Source organism: Amblyraja radiata, chromosome 20, assembly GCF_010909765.2.
Source record: "Amblyraja radiata isolate CabotCenter1 chromosome 20, sAmbRad1.1.pri, whole genome shotgun sequence".
In the NCBI taxonomy this organism is placed as follows: Eukaryota; Metazoa; Chordata; class Chondrichthyes; order Rajiformes; family Rajidae; genus Amblyraja; species Amblyraja radiata.
Window position 1 is genome coordinate 24,945,077 of NC_045975.1, and position 12,133 is coordinate 24,957,209.

Sequence of the window (12,133 nt, forward strand, 5' to 3'; positions counted from 1 at the left end):
CGTTATTAAAAAGATCTATTTTGTACTTACTAATACATCTGACTGTTTCACCTCCTCTGGCTGCACAAGTTTAGGCGGAATGGTAGAAATGACTTCAACACTGTAATGATTTTTAAAAAGATGACAAATTTCCAACGCAGCACTCTGTAACTTTAGTGTTGACTTTTCAATTATACCAATTTAATAATACAGAGGGTGTAATCTTCTCTTTCATAAGCAGAAAACATATGGACAACTTTAATATTCCTGCACAAGTATGGCCAAAATATGTGATAAGTAGAAAGCTGTTACAAAACGTTACAGCCACATTTAGACGTTTTGCTTTAAAGCCATGCAATAAATCAATGCATTAGCACCAGTATGGCTATGATCTGGGTGAATGAATCTTCAGTGATTTTGTTGATTCATTATCATTCGAGGGGTTTTGACAATGCTAAAGTCGATTCATTTGGATACATTGAAAAGCTCTGAATATCACGTTTTTTTTTCAAATGAGAACTACAGTTTCAAATATAACCAGAATTATATTTTATACACACATATTTTCAGCCAACTAACATCCAGTTACTATCATTGATTAAAAGTATCCATTTTGTCATTAAAGCAATTTTGACGTATAATTTAGATGTATAATTAAGCTAAAGAAAAATTTCATCTACAGTAAATATAAAACAGTAATGCATTTTAACAGGTATTAATACATTGCCCGTTCTGCCAGGATTCTGATCTGACCACACCAACAGCTGTCTTGCAACACCGGAAACCCAGGTTCGATCCTGACCTTGGGTGCTCCCAGTGTGGAGTTTGCATGTTCTCCCACAAACTATTTCCCTGATGTACTAGTGGCCAGAGGATCCAGGGTGACGGAGGAACTGAAGGAAATTCACATTAGACAGGAAATGGTGTTGGGTACTGATGGGACATCAGTGGTGGGGAGGATGCTGGAGTCAATTATAAAATATGAAATAGCAGCACATTTGGATAGCAGTAACAGGATCGGTCTGAGTCAGCATGGATTTACAAAGGGGAAATCATGCTAGACTAATCTGGACTTTTGAGGATGTAACTCGGAAAATGGACAAGGGAGAGCCAGTGAATGTAGTGTACCTGGGCTTTCAGAAAGCATTTGATAAGGTCCCACGTCGGAGATTCGTGGGCAAAATTAGAGCACATGGTATAGGGGGTAAGGTACAGACATGGATAGAAAATTGGCTGGCAGACAGGAAGCAAAGAGTATGCATTAACGGGTCCCTCTCAGAATGGCAGGCAGTGACTAGTGGGGTACCGCAAGGCTCTGTTCTGGGACCGCAGCTATTTACAATTTGTGTATGATTACAATACAGGAGAGATTTCAGCAGAGAACATTAAAAATGTCATATCTCCACTGTTTCAAGTACTGTTTCAAGGTGTTAATTTTTTCAGGGATTGCTACTCAAATGTGCAAGAGATAGTAGAGATAAAATCAAGTTGGGAATTAAATTAATTCCCCGATCCAACCAGTTTATGTATCAAAAATATCAAATTTTAGGACACCAAAAATGTGACATGCTTTGACAAAAGGAAATAAAGAGACAATGTATGCATTAATTTCATTATAATTCAAAACATTTTCAAGTTTGTTGCTTTGCAGAGATGCATGTTTCACAGTAATAAGCAAAGCTTTTGATGAATTTGGCATTAAGTGCTATGAATGGCCATATATCAAAGAGTGTAACTCTTGGTGCCCACCCTATTTTAGAGTAACTATTGTTACACCACAATGGTAAATAAAGACCAAAGATATTCCCAAGCAAATTGAAAGATTGAAGAACTCAACAGATAATGAAATGATGAGAAGAAAGTAACCTTAATTCTGTAAAAGCTGGGGCATGCCAAAATTAGTGAATATTTTGGGTGTCCACCATTACTCGCATAACATCAGAATTTTGCAGTAGCTACATTCCATCAAATTATGTTAAGATTGTTAAGGGCTTGGACACACTGGAGGCAGGAAACATGTTCCCGATGTTGGGGGAGTCCAAGAACCAGGGGCCACAGTTTAAGAATAAGGAGTAAGCCATTTAGATGGGAGACAAGGAAACACTTTTTCTCACAGAGAGTGGTGAGTCTGTGGAATTCTCTGCCTCAGAGGGTGGTGGAGGCAGGTTCTCTGGATGCTTTCAAGAGAGAGCTAGATAGGGCTCTTAAAAATAGCAGAGTCAGGGGATATGGGGAGAAAGCAGGAACGGGGTACTGATTGGGGATGATCAGCCATGATCACATTGAATGGTGGTGCTGGCTCAAAGGGCCAAATGGCCTACTCCTGCACCTATTGTCTATTATGTACCTGCAGTCTATTAATATGTATGGACAATTACTTCCATAAAGTTTATTCAAAACATGACAAGAAATTACAAAAAAAATAAATACTGGAAGAAACAGGAGCTACCTTTATTATGGCGTCAACCCTTGCTCACTATGTAACGCGCCTAACGCACGTTTCAGTAGATAACAGGAATATTGCTCATTTAGTCACATACTCCATGTTTGTAGCAAGAAAGTACATTTGTATGTTAAAAAACAGCAAGAGTGAAGAAATCAGCTATCATGCTTTAGAAAAAAAAGACTTTCTAAATTTCATGAAACGGTTGTTATGGTGGACACCAAACATAAAGTGTAAAAAAACACATAGGAATGCATGTTAAACAAGGAATTTTGTTCATTAATGCCATTTTCTCAAACTTCATGAACTATCTCTCCCTGTCATGTACTGCAGCTGTGAGGGTTTTTGATTAATCTGAATCATGTTGAAATAATTTATTTGTGAACTTCAGTTTTATGTATGATGTCACACTTTTTGTACCCGGTATTGTAAAAACACACATATACCTCAATGATTTAGATGAAGGGATTCAAAGTAACATTAGCAAATTTGCAGATGACACAAAGCTGGGTGGCAGTGTGAACTGTGAGGAGGATGCTATGAGGATGCAGGGTGACTTGGACAGGTTAGGTGAGTGTGCGGATGCATGGCAGATGCAGTTTAATGCGGATAAATGTGAGGTTATCCATTTTGGTGGCAAAAATAGGAAGGCAGATTATTATCTGAATGGTGTCAAGTTGGGAAATGGGGAAGTACAAAGAGATCTCGGGGGTCCTCGTTCATCATTCATTGAAAGTAAGCCTGCAGGTACAGCAGGCAGTGAAGAAAGCTAATGACATGTTGGCCTTCATAACAAGAGGAGTTGAGTACTGGAGCAAAGAGGTCCTTCTGCAGTTGTACAGGGCCCTAGTGAGATCACAACTGGAGTATTGTGTGCAGTTTTGGTCTCCAAATTACAGGAAGTACATCCTTGCTATTGAGGAGGTGCAGCGTAGGTTCACGAGGTTAATTCCCGGGATGGCGGGACTGTCATATGTTGATAGATTGGAGTGGGTGGGTTTGTATACTCTGGAATTTAGAAGGATGAGAGAGGATCTTATTGAAACATATAAGATCATTAAGGTATTGGACACACGAGAGGCAGGAAACCTGTTCCCAATGTTTGGGGAGTCCAGAACCAGGAGCCACAGTTGAAGAATAAGGGGTAGGCCATTTAGAACAGAGATGAGGAAAAACATTTTCACCCAGAGAGTTGTGAATCGGTGGAATTCGCTGCCTCAGAAGACAGTGGAGGCCAGTTCTCTGGATGCTTTTAAGAGAGTTAGATAGAGCTCTCGGGGGAAATGGTGAGAAGGCAGGAACGGGGTACTGAATGTGGATGATCAGCCATGATCACAGTGAATGGCGGTGCTGGCTCGAAGGGCCAAATGGCCTACTCCTGCACCTATTATCTATTGTAACCGTGTGTGTTTCTTCCAGGTGCCTCGGTTTCCTCCCACTTCTCAAAAAGATGTGCGGGTTGGTAGATTAATTGGCCTCTGTAAATTACTCCTAATGTGTAGGGAGTGGATGTGGAAGCGGGATAACATAGATCCAAGATGAATGAAGGATTGATGGTCAGCGTGGACCCGTTGGGGCCTGTTTTCATGCAGTATCTTTCAAACAATCAACATTTTCAATAGTAGTTCTCTGGTAAAGACACTTTCTTTATCCAACACATTACAGAACTATACATAATCAAACTACAAGCAAAGAATTTCACTGTGACTTGTCACATGTGGCAATAAAGTATTCGTTCATTCACTCCACTGAGCAGAGATAAGAATTTGCAATAAATTTCTTACCATCCTTTCTCACCATCTCCTTCTAACTTGTCATTGCAGTTTTGGTCTAAGAGGAAAGCATATTGCAGAAATAAAATTGTACATAGGTTGAATACCAAAAAGCCAAATCATTTCCGAAATAGTTGGATCTTCTGCAATCTAGATTCAAAATCATCTCTAGGTGCTAAACTGCTGTGGACCAAGTGCTTTACCGTGGCACTGCTCAACAGCAACAAATTACCAATTGAAAGAAAAGCTGCTTCCCAAGCCAAACCCCGACTAACCAATAAATTCACGACGGAACATGTTTTCCGCCAATTTGGCCAGAGAGGTTTATAAAAATTATCTCCCCCACCCTTCTCCACAAGAGTAAAGAATTTCAACATTTAAAAGTGTTAAAGCTATATATTGTGTCATATATACAGGCCTGATGAAATTTACGCATTTGTAGCTAATAAATGTTAGCATTTAGTAATATTTCTGTAAATCTGTGAAGTCATATGCAATTACACTAATAATGGAACTTTTGGCTTTAATGCAAGAAGAGTAAGGTGGTTTACAGCAATTAGGAAGCATCTTAAAATTACATTAAAGGATTAAGATAAGGGATAGGTGATGGGGAGAACAAAGACAGACCTGCCAAGTTTTGTCAGAGCATTTCAGTATTCTAGTACCTGAAAATGTATTATGCTGAGGAAATAAGTGTTTTTACGCAGTGCCATTTTGCTGAAACAAATGTTGTTTTTTTTATGTACGGCCCTACCCATGTAAAAGTACAAGAATGCATAACATTGCTACCAATTGACAAGTCTTCAACGCACCTTACTTGACAGTGCATTCATTGCCATCTCTTTGTATACTTCTGTTTGAACGGCTGCTTCCTGCTTTTAGCAGCAGATGATGATGTAGAAGCCATTTTGGAAGCCTCCCTCTCTCTCACTTTCTCTCCCTCCTTCCTCTCTTTCCCTCCCTCTCTCCCTGCCTCCCGCTGTGGCCATAGCGCTATGTGTAAAGGCAATAGTGCTCCAGCTGGTAACGCTATAATTAGAACCCATAGCACTAAACTGACAGCGATGTTTAAACCTGTAGGGGACAGCCAGATCAAAGCATACAAAAATAATCATCCAGATCTTGAAATTTAAAGCACTAATAGATTTAATCTGGTATAATTATTAGAGTTACAGTATGACCTTTTTAATATCCTTGCATTTTTAAAGCAGCAAGATGAAACAGGAAGTCGGGCCGATTTTAAAATAAATCCGTATTTTACAAAGCAAATCCGTACATCCGTATTCTTATCGCATTTCCGTACAAAATATGGAAAATCCGCACTACTTGGCAGCTCTGCAAAGATCTCCCAAGAGGCAAGGGAATTATTTATTTCGTGAGAGTGATGGTGTTAATTTAGTAAAAAGGGGCGTGAGGGAAATCAGTACACCAAGTAGACTACAGTGTATTAAGGAAGTTCCTAAACATCACCTACAATAAAATGCAAAAGACTAATTTGAATATATTACATCTGTGCAAATTGCAGCTACACTAAAGCTGCTGAATGACAGACAGAAATGTTATAAATACTCCTAAATTATCAGCTATCCCTTCCCTTTCAACCACTCAAGATTAGGATATTTGACAGTCTCTTCATACCAGAGGACCCCAGTCACTGTTTCATGATCCTGTTCGACTGAGACAAATATCTTACCATAATAACCAGATGTGCAACTCACTACAGATTTTCGGGAAATGTCAGATACTCTACCATAGTCCTGATTGGTTCAACAGATTTGTGAATGAATATTTTGCCGTCAAAATGTGATTTTATTGGACTACATTACATCTTTCTGATATTTAAATCTATCATCACTCATCGCTAGATGCAATTTAAAAATATACTAATGGTCTTCTACATGTGATACTCACAGCTGGAAGTAATGGTTTCAAGCATATTCTTCCTTGTAACGCTAGACTTGCGTGATTTCCTCATGGCTGCCTGCACCATTACAGTCCGAACACGAGCTCTCTTGGACCGACGAACGGCAAAGCTTCTTTGTACTGATCTGCGGAGAGCCTTATTTTCACTTTCAGCGATACAGTCCTCATCATTAGTTGATGCCTCGGCGACATTATTCGACTCCTGGACAATTAAAGTAGATACCCGCTCCATTCCATTTTCTCCACAAGTAGCAGACTGTGCTATTTTCACTTTGATTGCTGAGCGACTTGGGCTCCTAGCAATCTCAACCATGGCAGCAGGTGACAATATTTCCAAAGGAGCTTCACGTGGAGGATCAAACTTTATCTTGCATGCCTTGGTAGATAATGTGACATCTTCAAAAGTGAGTTGAGTCAGGTGTGAATTTGTCATTTGATATTTATGGTGTAATTCCAAACTCTGACGGTCATTTTGTGACAACACAACCAAAGGCATTCTGCCATCAACTGGAACAAAAGAAGCCTTGATGTCTTTTTCATTTTCTTGATTTGATCTTTTTGCTGCACGTGTTGCTGATCGTGTCGAGCACATTGGTTGCATCTGCTCCTCAGCTTTAATGCAGGCAATCTCATCTTCCTTAAAGAGTTTACATCCGACATTCCTTCTCTGAACTGAAGACCTCCTTAATTTTTTTCTGCTTTTAGAAATCCTGCAGGAATATTATAATTGCAACAACTGAATAACTAGATGATTCATGAGAAACCTCTAGAATCTTGTGTTCCTCTCTGCTCGAAGCATGTAGACCCACCAACAAATTAAAACCCCTTTGAAAGGCTCTAAATTTGTTGGTCTTTGAATTAGAAAAAATACACTAATAAGAATATTATAAAATGCCTTCCAGTTTAAGAATTTTACTTGTGCAGAGCAGCATAATTAGCAAACAGTAGGGCATTTGCCATTTTTAACTGATAGGCTAGGTGGAAACTACCATATTTCCTGGCGAAGAAGACGCACCCCCATTTTGAGTCGCTAAATTTCGGGGGGAAAAGGCTGGCGGGACAGGATCAAAGGTTTGGTTCAAGGAGGCAATGAGGACCGGGGAGCCTCCATCTTCGCCTGTCCCACAATGCGCTGTGCGGTTCAGGTCTGAGGGACGGGGACTTCCTGGCTCAGGGAGATCACATAATGGGGAGGGAGGGAGGAGCAGCCCAGCCTTCCGCCCAGTAGCTACCCGCTAACCACCTTGGTTGCGCATGTGCCAAAGGACACCATGGCTGGCTAGCCAGCAGAAGGCACTGAGGTGGCGGCCGGTACCGCTGTCCGGTCCCGGCAGCCGCTCGCAGCCACCCGAGTGAGCTGCTGGCATGATCTCCGACCCCCTCCTTCTCAATGCTCCTGCCCTCCCCGCAACTTTACCCCTGGCAGCCCAGCCAAGTTTGCTACTTTATGCAACCCAGGCTGCTGACCCTGGGCCAGACTACCCGCACGATGTGGAAATGAACTCCTTCTCCCAATCTCCCCCCGTGGAGCAGTCGCTACGAGAGTGGCATTACTCGGCCAACTCCACTCCAGCGGACGCCCACTGTCCCTGCTGCCCTGACGGAAAGCTGCTCCATCTACCCGCCCTGGGGACCGGACCAGAGTCCTGGTAGAATGTCGCCATCAGCAAAGTGTCTGCAAGAGGGACACTGGACATAGCCACCCAGCCAGAGAATGTAAACCAACTGCCAGCAATGGGGGATAAACTTGGCTATCCCTCAGTACAGCAACATCGTTCTTGATGTTGCTGTACTGAGGGATAGCCAAGGCTATCTTTCTTGGTTAAACCTAACATTCGGCCTTATTTTAGGGTTAAAAAAAGTGTCTTCTTCACGTGGAAATACGGTAATTAAAATATTTAGTGCAACAAACAAACTACTGAAAGAAGTGGGTTGAACAGCATCTGTGGGGGAAAAAGTCAAAACTCTGCATTAGGACTCAATATTAAAAATATTTGATCTATTTCAACAAATTAAATTAGTTACCCAAGATATTTTTTTAAATATAACTTTTTATATATTATATATTTTCATGAACATTCATCACACTGGTCCAGTTTGACGATACTGAAATGTTGAAGTAGAATCATAAAAACTTTCAAAATTGGATCACTAGTGTGCACAAAGTGTAACTTTTGATTATTACTTGGCTGCTCACCCATCATGTACAATCCAACACAGGTATGATGCAAGGAAATTACTCAGCAAAACTGGACTGACCAGTATACCCGATATAGCAAAAAACTATAAATGGGAGATTATCTTATTACATTTTGCTAATTTAATAGCATCTGATCATCCCACATGACAAAATAATTAAAAAGTGCTATTCCAAACTCATCGAGCGATTAGACGATAATCTAATCAGACAATAAATCAGATGAATAACGGCTTTGACCTGTATCTACTACAATTGAGCACCGTTGTTACCCTTACCTCTTATTGTTATCATTGACCACAGATAGCCGCCTTCTACAACGTTTTTTCTGTGAAGGAGTTTTTGGCATCAATTCCGGCTCGGCACTAAAATCACTGAAAAATATTTTTAAATGACATCAAAGAGAGCCTTACAATCACATTCATTGGAATGAAATGTGTGATTCTTATCAATGGACAGAGTGAATACAGTGTTAGTGATTTTATTATTCCAAATCAAAAAGAAAATTGCTGCAATAAAATATTAACATTGCTATTCTTTAGACTAATAAAATAATTATGCTGAATCTTTCATCTGAACTTTGGTGCAGTTCATAAACCATATCAAGCACAACATCAAGTTCTGGATCAGTTATGCAGCTCAGAAATATGTCATTCAGCCCAACTCAACCAGACATGCATGTTGTGATTTGTAAACTAAAACCCGTCTCACGGTGCGAGTCGACCCACGAGTGACCCCGATTTAACAAATTAAACTCGTGGTAATCACGTACAATTAACGTAGCAGGAACGTCGGAACTCGTGGACGCAACTTAGCGACTCGTGGCGCTAACGGCAGGTACCCGGGAAATGTTTAAAGATTTTCACGAGTCAAATTTACTCTTGAAGTTCAAATTTGAAACATTTAAACTCGTTGTAAGAACGTAGTGGCCCATGAGTTTACCGTAGTGACTCTTGAGTCTACCGTAGGTTTGGCCTGAGTGCCAGAAGTGAAATGTTGAAGATAAGCCATCCACGGAGAAATTGGATAGGTGACGTTTCGGGTCGGGACCCTTCTTCAAACTCTAGACCCTTCTTTTACCCGAAACGTCACCTGTCCATGTTCTCCACAGATACTTCCTGACACGTTGAGTTACTCCAGCACTTTGTATTTTTTCGTAAACCAGCTTCTGTAGTTCCTTGTGTTCCAAAATGTAATGCTTTATAAATGTCCAGAGATGCTGCCTGTTCCACGGAGTTACTCCAGCACTTTGTGTTTCGCTCAACATTCCAGCATCTGTGGTCCCCCATGTCTCCATTTGACAGCTGGAAGAACTCTGCGGGTCATGGAGTCTGAAGGACCCCGACCCGAAACCTCGCCTGCCTGTTTCCTTCCACCGATTTCATGTTGTCGCTTTTCGATAAAACCCCACCGCCCCAGTTATTCCAAGTCCATTTAATTCCGCGTGTCTCCATTTAATTCCGCGTGTCTCCATTTCATTCATTAAGTCTGTCTCTTACATAACATAAGTACTGTCACATCGTTCGTTTTTGGTCAATACAACAGAACAGTCTGAAGAAGGGCGACGATAGACACAAAAAGCTGGAGTAACTCAGCGGGACAGGCAGCATCTCTGGAGAGAAGGAATGGGTGATGTTTTGGGTCGAGACTCTTCGACAGACTGGTAAGGGAAACGAGAGATCTAGATGATGATGTATTGTAGAGAGATAAAGAACAATGAATGCAAAAAAAGAAACAGATCTTTGTTCGTTGGGTGAAAACGAGCAGCTGGTGCGACTTGGGTGGAGGAGGGATAGACAAAAAGGGAATGCCGGGGTTACTTGAAGTGAGAGAAATCAATATTTATACCACTGGGCTGTAAGCTGCCCAAGTGAAATATGAAATGCTGTTCCTCCAATTTGCATTTAGCCTCACTCTGACTGGAGGAGACATCGGACAGAAAGGTCAGTGTGGGAATAGGAAGTGTTTCGCAACCGGGAGATCAGGTAGGTCCAGGTAGCAACCGGGAGAGTCGCGATCCGAAACGTCACCCATTCCTTCTCTCCAGAGATGCTGCCTGTCCCGCTGAGTGACCATACTGAGGGAATTCCCACGTATATGAAGCAGAGAGAAACGCTCTGGCACTGGATGGTGTGCATTTTCCCTTTGTAGGTCATATCAATAGATGTGGCCGCGCTGAATTCTATCTTTAACTCAAAGCCGCAGGATGGAGCTGTCTTCTTTAACACTGTTGCTTCGCCGCCACCGCCTCCTTGTTGCACAATGGCAGCCGAGTGCGGGGTCGAGATCCTGCCTAGTTTGTTTAAGTTCTGAAATTGAATAACTTTCAATATTGAATCAGATTATACTTACTGTATGAGATGCTGTCAAGCTCCTCTATTTGATACTTAAAACAGGCCTTCATTCACAGTTGGCTCAAGAGTAACTTGGGAGAGGAACTTGGTACATCGCAGAAATGAGAAGTAAACGGCAAACTTAGACATACACGTGGGAACTCGTTTAAACTCGTGAACATAAACTTGGAATCTCGTACGCAACCACGAGTGTGATTTTTTCTTTCACTCGGAATCACTCGTGGGTGGACTCGCACCGTGAGACAGGACCATAACCCACCCAGAGGCTGAAGCTGGTTGATACAAAATATTTTATTCATCAGGAGAAACAGACGCTCTCTTCGAGACCGTCTCGATAGAATCTCCCAAGCTCAAACTAAATAAAGTACAGGTGCACAACCTTTTATCCGAAAGCCTTGGGACCAGACACTTTTCTTAATTCAGAATTTGTCAGCCTTCGGAATGGAAATTTTTTAGCGTAGATTTTAATGGCTGGCTCAGTGGTAGAGTGCTCGGCTCATATCCGCAAGGTCGCGAGTTTGCGCCTTGATCCTGGCAGTTACTCGGTCGCGAGTTTGAGTCTTCAATGTAGTTTTTTCTTGCAGAATAAATGTTTGTATGAAATGCAGTGTAGGAGAGGTGTACTGATTGTGTGGGCAGAACTTTGGAAGTGATTGTCCACCAGTCTAAAAAGCCGCTGTCTCCCTGTCCCTGGGATAGCAGGGGGCGATCAAAAACAGCACAATACCCCCCTCCCCCTCCAGAGGAATCCGCTCCCCGATGGGCCGCTACGGCGACAAGTGGCAGTTTGCCCACAGCCCGAGCTGCGCCCCCTCATCCGCCACCCCAAGAAAAAGACGTACCTTGCACACCATCAGCTTCTGCCCCTACGTGTTCCTCTGGAGTTGGAGCGGGGCTGGAGTTGCTGCTGGCTGTGGGTCTCTGGGATCTCCATGCTTGCAGTGGGCCTGTGTCCCGTTGGTCCTGACGTCTCCGGCCACCCCCCTGGACTGGAGCTGAGACTGGGAACTGTACCGCCCTTGCCCCCTCCCTCTGCAACTGCAAACAACCCCACTCTCCTGCTCACCTGCAAGGACGGTACAGTTCCCAGAGGATGGCAGGTGGCCGGAGACGTCAGGACCAACAGGAACCACTTCCCCGATGGGCCCCTACGACGCCCCGAGCTGTGCCCCGTCATCCGCAACCCAGGTTCCTCTGTAGTGGGCCTGGGGGTCAGTGTCCCGATGAGGGGGCGCAGCTCGGGGAAAGGCTTCTGGTGGTCCTGACGTCTCCGGCCAGTTTGCAGTTTTCCTCTGGAGTTGGAACGGGGCTGGGGTGCTGCTGGCTGTGGGTCTCTGGGATCTCCGTGCTTGCAGTGGGCCTGGGGGTCGGTGTCCCGTTGGTCCTGACGTCTCCGGTGACTGGCACTGACCTGCTGTCATCGCCGACGTGAAGACAGTGCAAAGCCCCCGCGCCGGTGCAATGA

General features: G+C 42.9%; 1 protein-coding gene across 3 annotated transcripts in view; it reads right to left on the minus strand.

The window, feature by feature from the left end:
* Positions 1–12,133, minus strand: part of LOC116984734 (inner centromere protein) — a 34,387-nt gene that overhangs the window by 18,113 nt on the left and 4,141 nt on the right. The window contains exons 3-6 of one of the 3 annotated variants that reach the window (XM_033039078.1): positions 8,593–8,688; positions 6,106–6,827; positions 4,207–4,252; positions 31–100 (exon numbers count right to left, since the gene is read on the minus strand). In XM_033039078.1, coding sequence (XP_032894969.1) covers positions 31–100; positions 4,207–4,252; positions 6,106–6,827; positions 8,593–8,688 — 934 coding nt within the window. The remainder of the gene's footprint in view (positions 1–30; positions 101–4,206; positions 4,253–6,105; positions 6,828–8,592; positions 8,689–12,133) is intronic. The other 2 variants (XM_033039080.1, XM_033039079.1) reach the window with 2 other exon arrangements.